Source organism: Coenobita brevimanus, chromosome 95 (genome assembly GCF_032717465.1).
Source record: "Coenobita brevimanus isolate Jiangsu-jjx chromosome 95, ASM3271746v2, whole genome shotgun sequence".
Taxonomy (NCBI): Eukaryota; Metazoa; Arthropoda; class Malacostraca; order Decapoda; family Coenobitidae; genus Coenobita; species Coenobita brevimanus.
Genome location: NC_137048.1, coordinates 34,691,750 through 34,704,667, shown reverse-complemented (window position 1 = coordinate 34,704,667; position 12,918 = coordinate 34,691,750). Strand labels below are relative to the sequence as shown.

The window sequence follows — 12,918 nt, the reverse complement described above, 5'->3', positions numbered from 1 at the left end:
AGCGCCTTTTCATTGTGTTCTTGTGAACTAAGATGAATCAACTTTGATCTTATTACCTCAAGATTATATCGTATTAAAATAACACTGAAAATACTTGTTAGAAATAAGGGAGTAAGGTGGTACTAACTGCCAGTAACGAACATTTCATATCCGAACAATCTATTTCCCGGCTCGATCAGCTGGTAGACACATATCCGTGCAGAAGTGAAGGGAAATTTTCACATTTCTTCAGATTTAAAGGCCTGCTATGAGGAATATATCCCGTGCTGCTCTCAGATATGTGGGCAGCACTACCAGAAGCAATTTAAGGTAAAATATTTATTAGACTAAGCACAACCGTCTGTTGAAAGTGAAAAGGAACTTGATCCAGCCTACTTATATGGATATTATATCGTCCAGCTCCCCCCAAAGTTGTCCATATTGTTTTCATAAATCATATTAAGGGATCATGGAATGTTAACGTTTATGGAGACGTTCATAAAGAAGTCTAAACGATATAGTGGCAGCGTTTGTGTGTGGGATGTGTTCCCCGTTTATATTAAATTTACTTCGTCTTCTTAAATGAACCCATTATTGTAGACACTTGTCTTTCATTTGCCAATAAATGATTATGCCCTCCATTAGCTAGGTGCTGGGGAGGAGTACTTGCAAGAGGTGGCTCTGATAAAACCAGGGATATACGGTAACCATCCAGGTGACTTTTGCTCAGTTGTACAGTACAATGCCCCTTAGTTACCTCCCTATCCTTCAAAAAAGGGATGATGCATTGGAGAAAAGCAGCTTCAGCCTGCAGTCCACTGGGTTCACATTCAGATGACCATGGAGCCATACCATCTGGAATTACTTGAGGCAAATTATACGATGTAAAGCATGTTCATCGTTATTTTACTCAATGAAAAAACTTGGCATGCCACTTGATTTTATATTAATAAAGTTCCCAGAAGCCAAGGCAAATATCACTTGAACATTGGAAACTGGTTGTTTATGGCAGAAGCCATGGCAAATTTCCCAAAATTATTATATAAATACTGGTATTAACATATGGTATTACCGTACTGTATAAGTAGGGTGCACTATATTAGCCTTGGAGTTCAGTTTAGAAAAATAGATATAGTGGATGAAACTTCTTTTCATCCATGAAAACTGAAGGTGGTATGAGTATTCTTACATTATTAATTCATCTCGAGCACTCCATTTAATTTCAGATCATATGTTTGTTAAATTAAGGTGTTTCCAATCCTTTTCTATCACAGGTCATATATAATTTAAACTGAAGACTTTTCTCGCTTCAAGAAAACAACAACTTAGTGCATGGCGGCCGCGTGAGTGGAGGAGAGGAGATGATGGAAGTGTGGGGAGGGAGCGGCGCCCCCTCCTTATACCCCTCTTCACTCTTCCCACCCCCCCTGAACGCTCTTTTATGGGTGGTGTCCTCGGTAGCAAGAAGAAGGAATACTCAGAAAGGCGAATTTTAGGGTACGATCTTGTGTTTTATGTATGTATTAGAAAGAAATGTGATTATCTCTTTTGTACTGGTAGCCCACATACAGAGTAGCTACTGTGTGTATGTACCAGTATCTGTATAGTGTGTATATATATATATATATATATATATATGTATAAATTCTTGCTGTCACCAGAAGACTGATTTTGTTCATCTCAAGGAAGACATAGTGAAGAAGTTAGTATATCTTCATTGGTTGCATTTGTACCTCCAGACCATGTACAGTATTCATCTCAAGGAAGAACTCTTAGGAATGGGTAAACTAATATCTCTATGTATAGAGTAAGTTTTGTAATGTGTGTTGTTGCTATAGCTATTATAGAATACAGTACTGTTTAAGCAGTACCTTAACTCCTTTGTAAGTTACTCTGCCTTCCTGTTACAGGTACACTATGAATCAGATGTATGATGTTGTCTCCGCAGTAGAGGAGTACCACAAGTTCGTCCCTTACTGCAAGAAATCCGTTGTCACCACCAAAAGACCTGGTTTCTTAAAGGTTTGTTAAATGATGGTGATTTTAGAGCTTTTTTTTTTTTTTTTTTTTTTTTTTTTTAAACCAAATCTGTCTTCATTAAAAGTTGCTCCCTCCCTCTAATTTTTTTTACTTTTTATTTTCACTTTGTTTATTTATCTTTTGTCATCCATTATTGAATTAAGGCATCTGGCATACATTTTGCTGCTAAGTCCATTATTTTGTCTGTCTATCCATTGCCAGACACCTGAAGCCCATAATGGGAGGTTACGAATGAATTACCTCCATGTCACCGTGTCCTCTCCCATCTTTCCAGCTTAAATCCCCCCACTCCCCTCCTCTCATGTAGGCCTACTAGCCCAACCCATCCCTCCATCCCATCTTTGGTTTCCCCCTTTTTACCACGCTCATATACATGCTCAAGTCAGCCGCTCTTTCTCTCTATTAAATTATATAAATATCTGCTAAAAGTTTCAGTGCTACCTATGAAGCCAATGTGCCAGTCCCAAGTTTACGGTATTAGTTGGATACAAAAATGTGATGAAACATCCCAGAAATACAGTACAATAAATGATAAGTGCTCGTACAGTAGAGGGCCAGCTATCCACATACTACACCATACCATCCATAGGGCCCCTCAGGCCTTCCTAGTGTTGACATTTTTTGTTAGTTTTGCTACCCTTCAGCTTTGTTCAGCTTCAGAAAGCCCTTCCAGACAAAGGGCTTTTTGAATGCTGCATCCAGCCCCAGTAATTTAAAGTCTCCTAACTAAATAAAATTGTCAGGCAGTGATAAGAATTTAATATAAAGTGTCATCATTCAGAAGGGGTTAATGAAATTGTTCATTAGACTGATGAAAACTATGATTCTCACTAGTTGTGGGTATACTTGTTGATCCCTTCACCAAGAGGTATTCCTGGGACTCAGTGGGATTGCCTATGGGGGATAGCTGGAATGAGGGCTTTGTGCTGTATGGGTTTAATTATTTAAGTCGAAGTGGCATTTCTGAAGCTGAATAAAATCATCTGGAGGTATGAAGAAAGAACTAAAGCAAGTCTTCATCATAATAAAAAGGTTAATTCATCCCATTTTGTAGGCAGAGAAATCATTTTGCATCCCAACACACATTCCAGGCAGATCTGGTGGTTGGTTTTCCTCCGGTAGTGGAGTCGTACACCTCCAGCGTGACGTTAGCACGGCCCCATCTGGTGAGAGCAGTCTGTACTGAAGGCAAGCTCTTCAACTACCTCTTGACAATATGGAAGTTTACACCTGGGATTAAAGGTCAGGTATGTAAGAGTGAACTTCCAAACTGTACTGTATTATACGGTTGAGTTGAGAATGTTTTTCCATGGGAGAATTTAAGGTTTTACAAAAAAACTATTGTTCTTCATCTCAGCCTATTGTTGGAATTTATTCCTTTGGATTTTCATGCTTGTGGTTTGCTAGAGTATTGTACTGTCAAGTTTTTTCAGCTTTGCACTAAAACTGTTCATAAAACTGAAGGAAACCTGATGCTTAACCACCCCTCCCTGCAGCCCAACACCTGCACATTAGACTTCTCTGTGTCGTTTGAGTTCCGGTCAATGTTACACTCCCGACTGGCCCATGTGTTTTTTGATGAGCTGGTCAGGCAAAACGTCAACTCCTTCCTGGCTGAGGCTGAGAGGCGCTACGGCAAGGCTTCTATCATTACGAGGAGTCCGCAGATTATACAGACTTAGTGACTAGATCTCGGAGAGACTGTGGTAGCTAAGCAATCACAAAACATCAATTAACTATTTAAAAATGATGGGGGGGGGGACTGTGTCATCTTGGAACTGTCATTTGTTATGTGCCACTGTAGTACAATACCGTAGATCATCAGCCAAATGAAGTACAGTATCATTGTTTATATCACAGTGGTATAGGTTAATCAGGAGAAAACGGTTTGAAGAAGGAATCCCCAGCTTAGCAGGTAATGTGTTTGGCAGTGTGAGAGTTGTATTTTACCGTTATCTAGTTAAATCCCAAACAGCATTTTCTTGTTACTGAGTCTAGTCGTAAATGAGTAGTGTTTCCCTGTTATAAAATAGGGACTCAGTTAATGAACAGTCCTGCATATAATGAGCACACTAACCCAACATTTCAAACATACATGAAATATGTCATGGGGACCTGATATCACTTCTATTTATAATCTGGTATGGTACTTCTTAATCTGAGGCCCTACTGTACACACAAATTGCTCTTTGGTATGTTGTATATAAAAGTTTTTGAAAATCAGTGTTCTATACTGTACAGTATGTATACTTTTTAGAATCACACCCACCTATGCACTAACCTCTCACTCCATGCTCTACCACAAACAAGAGTGTTATTTTTGTCATTGTGGGTATTACACAACATTTTGCTTTATCATGTTTAGAGAAATACCTCATTTTTTAACATGTTCCTTTGGACGTTTTAAACCTTTATAATGAAATGCACATGACTATTACATTTTTTTTTTTTTTACCAAGTTCATGAAATCCATATTACAGGTCTCCCTCGTTTTACGATTGGTATGCGTTCCCAGAAAGGCAATCGTAAACCGAAATATCGTAAAGCAAAATTAAGGTTTAATGGGATAAATAGGGATGCGTTCCTGGACTTGTGTATAAGGAACCCAAGACCCATACAAGTGATCTAATATGCAATAATAATGATGATGTTTTATGTATTGTAGAGCCGTGCTTGTCTCCCCAGCTTTCTTAATGTTGACAGCATGCGTTATAACAGTCGATGCAGTCGACTGTGCAAGACTTATGGAACGAGCGATGGAGTTTGCCCCCTCACCTGCTTCGTGCTGCTTCACAATATTAAGCTTAGACTCCAGGGTTAAGAATGTTCTTGCTTTCTTTGGCTTCATATCACCAGCACAAGATGTTGCAGGGCATTTACAAGACATCTCGGTGGTGGCACTAGGGGTGCAAAATATGAAGAACAGGAGAAAATATCATGGGCACTGATGCGCACAGATGCACAGAGGTTGTATGCTGAACAAGCATGCGGGTGAGACTGGCAAAAGCGCGGGAAACTGTGTGGGTGGGGCGGGTATGCCACACATCTCTCAGCTGATCTGCCTGTGAGTGCAGGATTTCCACATGCCCAGTCGTAAATGTGAGGGAGCTCAATCGTAAAATGAACACTTGGTACTAAAGAAGAAGGATCGTAAATGCGAAATATCGTAAAACGATACAACGTAAAACGAGGGAGACCTGTATTTATATACATGTACTGTACAGTAATATGGTAGCTACTTACCTATCACTTACCCCGGTAGAATTGTCATTGTACATACTCTTGTACAAAGAATGTTGTTGTATATATTTCAACTCCTTATGTACAATACATTTTAAAAAGTAACAGATGTTTTTACAGTGATATATGGTACATTAATGAATTTGATTACATAGGCAGTTAGGTTCAGCATGTTCACATGAGATTAAACCATTCAGTCTGAAGATGTCTTTTTCATTCTGTTCTTAAAGCTGCCACACAATTTTATTTTTGAGGGAACTGTTTTGAGTTAGAAGGGATAGAAATAACCTTTACTAATTCTTTTGCTACTAGAGATCCTTCCTCAGTTGAATAAAATTATCTGGTGGTGGCCTGCAGCAGTTGAAAGCTACATCATCAGATTGAATGGGTTACTAATGTTAAATTGGTGCTTTGAGTCTGGAAGCACAGCCATCAGTTTTTCTTTTTTTTTTTTTAGATTAAAGAAATTACCGTGCTTCATTTTGCATTAAACTATAATAATATTGACATTTTAAGTGTTGAAAATCTCTGTTATGTCAGTAGGTGTAAATTCTTTAACTAATTATGATAGTTTGAAACATGAAAATGATTCATACCAGCAAATGTTATTGAAGTGATGAGGTACTGTTTTTGCATTATTTGGTGAAAGTGATTTAAGTATTACTATTTTCAGGGATATTTCCTATGTTCTAAGAGGTTATGTCAGTATCTATTTAATATTAAAAAAGTACATTAAATTATTTATCAGAACTGTAAATGGTATGGTTTACTGCCTTTGATCATGAAGCAATAGAAAAATATTGTTCTGGGACACTGAGCACTCAAATACGAGAAACAGGTTGACCCCAAGAAAACAGGTACAGTTCATCCTCATCTTCATCCAGACCTCCTTTCCCACCCTAGGGCAGGGTGAGGAGTAGCAGTGTCCAGACAGCACAGATTTGCCCAATCCAATGGGTCACACTTCCATTCACTCATCATTCAAGCCCCAGAATCCTGGCTCTATCGGATATGCCAAAAAACATTCACCACATTCTGTAGCTTCACATAAACATATCCGATTGAGTCAGTCTGGACGCTGCCACATTAAAAAGGGATGCCCAATCCCTGATCATGCACTTCTCCTCACAACATTCATCCAGCCAGCTCCATCTCGTGTCAGTTCCCTAGCCTCACCGACTTCCAAACCTCTCTTCCTCACACACTCATCCATCACATTTCTCCACCTTCTCCTTGGTCTACCTCGCCTCCTCCCTCCTTCAAATTCGCTCAGATATACTTTTTTCACCACTCTATTGTTATCCATTCTCTCCACATGACAGATAGAGTGTACAGGTAATATTAGTATCATATTATTAAAATTGAAAGAAAAAAAAAAAATGGTGCAGATGGTTTGGCCTGTGAGGTGGAGGCAGGATTCCATGGGCTTGAATGGTGAATGTGCTTAAATGAAGTGTCTTGCCCTTTTCACTGTGCATGCTTCAGTTAGTTCTCTCTCTCTTTACATTCTTTCTCATTCCTTGTTATCTGGAACCTACCTCATCCCATCGTAGATGGAGGAAAACTGTATGGACAGTGATATGTGTAAAATATGTGTGGATGGCTTTTCATCATCATCATCATCATCATCATCATCATCATCCAGACCTACTTTCCTCCCAAGGGTGAGGTAAGATAAGATCCAGGGAACCAAAAAGAACCTCGTAGAATGAAGTACGTACCAACCAAAATTTCCCTAACTGGATGAGGCACACTCCCATTCACTCACCATTCAAAACCGTGGAATCCTGACTTCACCTGATAGGTGTAAATTTATTGTGTGTAAAAATGATAGCAATCAATCCTGTAATAACCCATGTGGACCACAGAGGAACGATTTTTATATTCAACCATGCAATATATTATGTTCATATCTAGTACTGTGTTAAATCTGTTCAAGAACAAAATGCCAAGAACTGGAAATGCCATACTCTATTATGTTAATGATTTAGAACTTAATATGGCACAGCAGATCTTCAGTTTGACAGGCTAATTGAGGCATGAGAGTAGGCATTTATAAAACATTGAAATAAGGATATTCAGCTTGAAAAACAATCCTGATTGAACATACAAAATATTAGTAACTGCAGTAGGAGGTGTATGAAAATATACCACAAAACAGCCCAACAAAATATTGTCCCAACACTGCAGATACTGTGTCAAGGTATCTTTACTTGACAAATCTGGGAAAATAATCGCTGATGTTGGGAAGGACACAAGCAAGTCTTTCCCAGCTTGGTGTTCTATTTTCCCAACTGCATAGATTATTAAGGAAATACAACAAATGGTGACAGAACTTTTTTTAGTTTATTTGTGCACACTTCTACACACACCCTCAGGTAGCAAGTGCCACTGTGCTGAGGGAGCAGAGAAGCCGATCATGTGCAGGTTTATGTCACGGAAAACCTGGAAGCAATGCATTAGACATCTTTATACTGTAAATATATATGTATATATATATATATACTTTTATCTATACTTGAAAAATAACTGCTATTATGCACGACATGAAACATAAATTATAATGAACCTAAAAAAACATGAAATTGGGCATCTTGATGCTGTGAAAGTTTGAGCTGAAGATAAAATAATCCACTTTAAAATGCATTACTGAATGGTGTAGACCAACAGTAAACCAATATTCAAAGTGGCATTTTCCTGAAGATTTGTGCTGTACTCAAACTAGATTTATGTACACAGCTGTGACAATACATAATGTACATATAATGACCAGGGTATGAAATATCAGCCCATTAGAAGTCTTGTAAAATGTTCTAGTAAGAACAGCAAAACCTGCTCCACAACACTGAGTATAAAATACATGAAAATATTAATAAGACTAAACTCAGAGGTTCCTAATAGTACAATAAGCCTCCTTATTTTCTGTTACTGGGCTTGTATGCCAATGAAATAGTCCAACCACTGGAATGCAGAAGTAAGTACAATATAGCAACCATGGATGGTTACAGCCTTGGTTGCCTTGTCCTGTCAACTTTGCTCTCACCCTGAAGATGAATAATTTATGCTAGACTATTGCATTATACCAACAGTCAGGTAACGGCCAATTTCACTTCACCCCCTTCAAGGTGTAAAAACCCCAGGCTAAGCAACCCTAGTCCAAGTTCATTTAAGGTTAGGTGACTGACGTACAATACTCCTTTTGATGGTATGACATGACTGAAAAGGCTCCAATAACCTCTCTGGGAATAAGCCCAGCACAATGGGAAGTTCATCATCACCCAGACTGGGGGATTCCAGCCACAAGATTACATGGTACCTTACACAGGAACATAAAGTACTGCAATACATACTGTACCTGTATATGCATGACATACACATATTCACCACGGAAAAAACTGACAGCTGGGATACAGAGGCTTACTGTATATCTAAACATGTTTCATCAAGACATATTCCACAGTGAGGGCAGTTGTGATCTGCACTTCTTGTGTTACACTATTGTGACTAACAAAGGAACTTTAGACTATATTACTTGGGCTAAAAAATATTACCTTTAACACATCTAAACCCTAGGAAACCCACAGTTTGATACAGAAAAAGTCCAATTATCCAGATGCCTGTTTATCCAAAATATAATTTCTATACTGGACATAGAAACACAAGGCACTATTTACGTACATATTCATTTACACAGGTGTAGTTAGGACAGGCCTAACTAAATTTTGCCTATTTCTGTGCTTAGTTTGCAAGCTGGGTTAATCTGTTGCCAATTAACCCTTGCTGCTATGGATGCATGTAGGTAGTACTGTACTTCCACTAAGCATCAGAGGAAACTGTTCAGCTGAGAAGTCCCAGCTGTTTAGGGGATAAACATAATCTTGATCAACACCTTTGTTAACATGGAAGCACCAAAAGATTATGTTCAGCTTTAAATAGTCCTGTCAAACAATACATTATTTACCTACAAAAAAGCAATGAGCAAGACTGTAACTGAACATGATACAAAACTGCACTCTGAACTGTTGAGCATTTCAAACAATCTGAAAGTTCTGAGGAACAGTTCTATAAGGATAATTGGAGTTCTGCTGTATGGTAATAAATAATAAGTGTTCTGGTAAGGTGTAGGCTTAAAGAAACCAGACAGTGACTGAAGAATACACTGTAACTAAACATAACCTTTGGCTAGACACTAAAGACAATATATATATATCCTGTACTGTACCTATGTAATTTTATAAATGTTCATTAGTTCTGCAGTTGATAAAGATTTCTGTACAAACACATTTACAAGTCTTCCTCTGATAGCTATACAGTATAAGTAAGACATATGAGACTTTAACTATCCACCACAGACCTTGGCAGTGAGGTCTTAACCATCCAATACAAATATGATCAACTGCCCAACACTAAATATGGTTTTCAGTAAAAAAAGGTATCCAAGTGTGTATAGTGAAATCCAACTGTCAAATTACCAAAGGAATGAAATAAGAGATACATGAATTTAACAAACTACAAGTTTGCTAGCAATCAGAAGCTGGTTAGATCAAAATTTCTGATAACTTGATGTTTTACCACATAAAAATTTCATTTCTTTCTCCCAGATTACATGATAATTAAATGATCACTGAAAAAACATGTAACACCTTCATCTATATATGTATGAGTTCAAATACAGGTGAAGGTGCAAAAGTACTGGGTATGCATTAATTAGTTGAAATTCTCTTTACAGTCTACTGTAATTAATTAAGCAATTGACTTTACGAATCTCATTAGTTGATAACTGATGGATAGTTAAGAATCTAAAGTAAAATACAATGCTGTGACGACTAAATCAAAACCTGTACTGGTAGGAATAACATAATGGGTGTACAACAATAAGATGGAGGGACAGACTAAGAGGGAGGGTGAAAGGGTAAGGTTAATGAGTATACGCAAGGTAATGGAGCGGGTGGGAATGAAGTATCTCGGAGTCAAAGAATGCAACTGATCTAAAACAGGACTGAGCACACCTATAAAGAAGAGCAGTGGGATGAAATGAAATGCTACAGCTGAGTCAGGTTATGTGAAGTTGGATGGAAAGACAGACTGCAACTGAGTCAGAACAATGTCAAATGACTGGGATGGAATAGACTACAATAAACTGGGATTAAACTGTGTGACCTGGGATGGCATGAAGGACTGCAGCCAAGTCAAGATATGGTGTGCATGGAGTTGTTATTGTCATGGCCACCCTGGACGAGACACACCAGGATAAGGCACCGGGTAACAGCTACACAGACTGGTAAAATCAGTACTACAATCTAGATTATATTCTACAATGGAAGACAATGGATAAAATAAACTCTGTAGAAAGTTTTACATATAGAGACACATCCTGAGACTTGTGATACTAAGCAGAACAAAGAATGACTGAGCACCAGACTATCTCTGGCTGAAACAAGGATTCACAAGAATGACTGTTATAGATCTAGGTTAATTGCTTACACTAAATCATCAGTGAAGGAAAAATCCACCTGGTTTATATCCTCCAAGATGCTCATATACTGAAGTGTTCAATTTAGCTTCAGTATAATAATACAAAATACATTATTCTACTCACTGACAATGTTCCATTATTAATGAGTCTGGCTCCCCTCACGCCATTTTATTAGTAGGGCACTACCATCCTCTTTACCATATACACACTGGTACTGTCACTGAGGTATTATCCCACTATTGGGCTTGGTCACTAAAAACCCCTAACTATAACCAAATCACTGTCCACCTGGGAAATATCACCCACAAGGTACACATCACTGGCAGATCTACTCAAGCATCACAGTTGTCCTGGTCAGCATCGGGATTCACTGGCCACCTGTGTAATGGCAGGACCATCCCTGATGTCTGTGTACATGGCAGGGAACTTGGGTGGCGTGAGAGTCTTCAGGGGAGGGAGTGGAACCCCAGTAAGACGGGCAACCTCCTCCTCCAGCTGTCGGTTGCGGCCAAACATGGCAACGTAGTTCTGGTGTAGCTGTTTTTGGTAGCGAATCACTCGCTCCTTCTCCTCTGTCCACCTCACACGCTCTTCCTCAAACTGCTGTCTCTGCAGGTCACACTCCCTTCTCATGGCCTCCACCTCAGACTTGAGTTTGTCCATTTGGAGTGACAGGTCCTGGTCATGTGCACGTGCCTGTGATTGCTGCTGCTGTGCCTGGTCCAGCTGCATCCTCAGGTCCCCAGACTCTCGTCGCTGCTGTCCCATAAGGTCATGGAGGGAATTTATCTCTGCCCGCCGTCGCTCAACTTCTGCCTGGTACTGACGCACTTGAGCACGCAGGTGAAGCAGCTCATGCCCTCGTGTTGTCTGGTCCCCTTGAGAGTCTTTCAACTGTGTCTTCAGCAAAGATATTTCTCCTGCAAGAAGGATTAGTCCCATTATAATATTGAACAGTGCAGATAAAATATGACAGGTACTGTTACCAAAATGATGGCCCCACAGAAGCAGTTGCTTTCCTGTGGACAATGTCTGCCCAGCCAGACAGCAGGTACAACAACTCTGTCTGTCCACTATTTTGGCATTCCAATAAGCCTATGCCATCACTGGCTCTTTCAGAATCATAACCAGGTGTACCTATATTCTATAATACACCATCAGGGACGCACCCAGGGGGGGCGGGCCCCAGGCCCGGGCCCCCCCCCTTAGCTCTCTGGGTCCTTTAAAAATTTATATACAGTATATTTATTTCGACAACAGCAAAACATGAAAAATTGGCAAGTACAAACAAAGAGTAACACATGAGCCAGCAGCTCTCTGACTCTAAACCTGCATGTGACCTCCCGGTAATTATCAGATTACCCTGACCTCACCTCACTACGGGCCCCCCCCTTAGAAAATTCCTGGGTGCGCCCCTGTACACCATCATAATCATCTTAACTTCCCTCTTCATATGAGATGGGGACAATCAAAGGAATGCTTTGGGGATATTAACTGCAGTAAAGAGAACAAGAAGTCTTGGGTAGATGCTCCCCTCCTGTGTTTTTAGAGGAATGAATTTTGCATACAGTAAAAATGCTGACAAGTCATGTTGTCAAAGTCCTATGCCAGTACAAACAGGAAATTCTTTTTCTCTGCTATATACATAAAGACTCAACATAAAAGATACAGAAACACAAATAAGTTACAAAATAAAAACATCCCCCACCTGACTTCTGGCAGAGGCTCCACTCAGTTTCTTCCAACTGTGCCCTGAGGGAGTTGAGCTCGCGCCTCAACTGTTCCGTCTGCGCCTGGTGTCCATCTCGTTCTCGCCGCATCTCCTCCACCTCACCCTGCAGCTTCCTCCGTTCCTGCTGCAGCTGCAATACCAGAGGCATCACAGTCTGCCCTTGTTACATTTTTTTTTTTTTTATCTTAATTCTATTTTGCTATTAACCATTTTCCTCCAATGATGTGCTGTATTTTTTATTTTAACCTTGCTCTCCCCAGGCACCTTTCTTTAACGCAGGGGAAACATTTTCTAATGAAGAAAGAACTGAAGGCAGTTTTTAACTCCTACAGTTTGAAAAAAATCTCTTCACAGCTACATAAAATCATCTGGATTGAAAGGGTCATTGGACTGAAGGTGTACATTTGCATCTTTATCTTACAGGTTCCTCCATCCCTGCTGCAGCTGTAAT

General features: G+C 39.5%; 2 protein-coding genes across 2 annotated transcripts in view; one reads left to right on the top strand and one right to left on the bottom strand.

The window, feature by feature from the left end:
* Positions 1-174: 174 nt before the first annotated feature.
* Positions 175-6,045, top strand: LOC145413224 (coenzyme Q-binding protein COQ10 homolog A, mitochondrial). Its single transcript, XM_080282955.1, has 5 exons — positions 175-309; positions 1,294-1,476; positions 1,890-2,001; positions 3,111-3,266; positions 3,516-6,045. Exons 1-5 carry the CDS (start codon positions 248-250, stop codon positions 3,699-3,701), a joined length of 699 nt encoding a protein of 232 aa, XP_080139081.1. The 5' UTR covers positions 175-247; the 3' UTR covers positions 3,702-6,045.
* A 4,170-nt stretch (positions 6,046-10,215) lies between these two features.
* LOC145413128 (uncharacterized) overlaps positions 10,216-12,918 on the bottom strand; it is a 53,724-nt gene continuing 51,021 nt past the window's right edge. The window contains exons 11-12 of the mRNA XM_080282846.1: positions 12,444-12,597; positions 10,216-11,655 (exon numbers count right to left, since the gene is read on the bottom strand). Coding sequence (XP_080138972.1) covers positions 11,090-11,655; positions 12,444-12,597 — 720 coding nt within the window. The 3' untranslated portion in view covers positions 10,216-11,089. The remainder of the gene's footprint in view (positions 11,656-12,443; positions 12,598-12,918) is intronic.

Coding starts and splice junctions, on each gene's coding strand:
- LOC145413224 (XM_080282955.1), top strand. CDS start 248: ATGAGGAATATATCCCGTGCTGCTCTCAGATATGTGGGCAGCACTACC. Junction 310..1,293: donor ACTACCAGAAGCAATTTAAG/GTAAAATATTTA, acceptor TCTCGCTTCAAG/AAAACAACAACTTAGTGCAT. Junction 3,267..3,515: donor CACCTGGGATTAAAGGTCAG/GTATGTAAGAGT, acceptor CCCTCCCTGCAG/CCCAACACCTGCACATTAGA.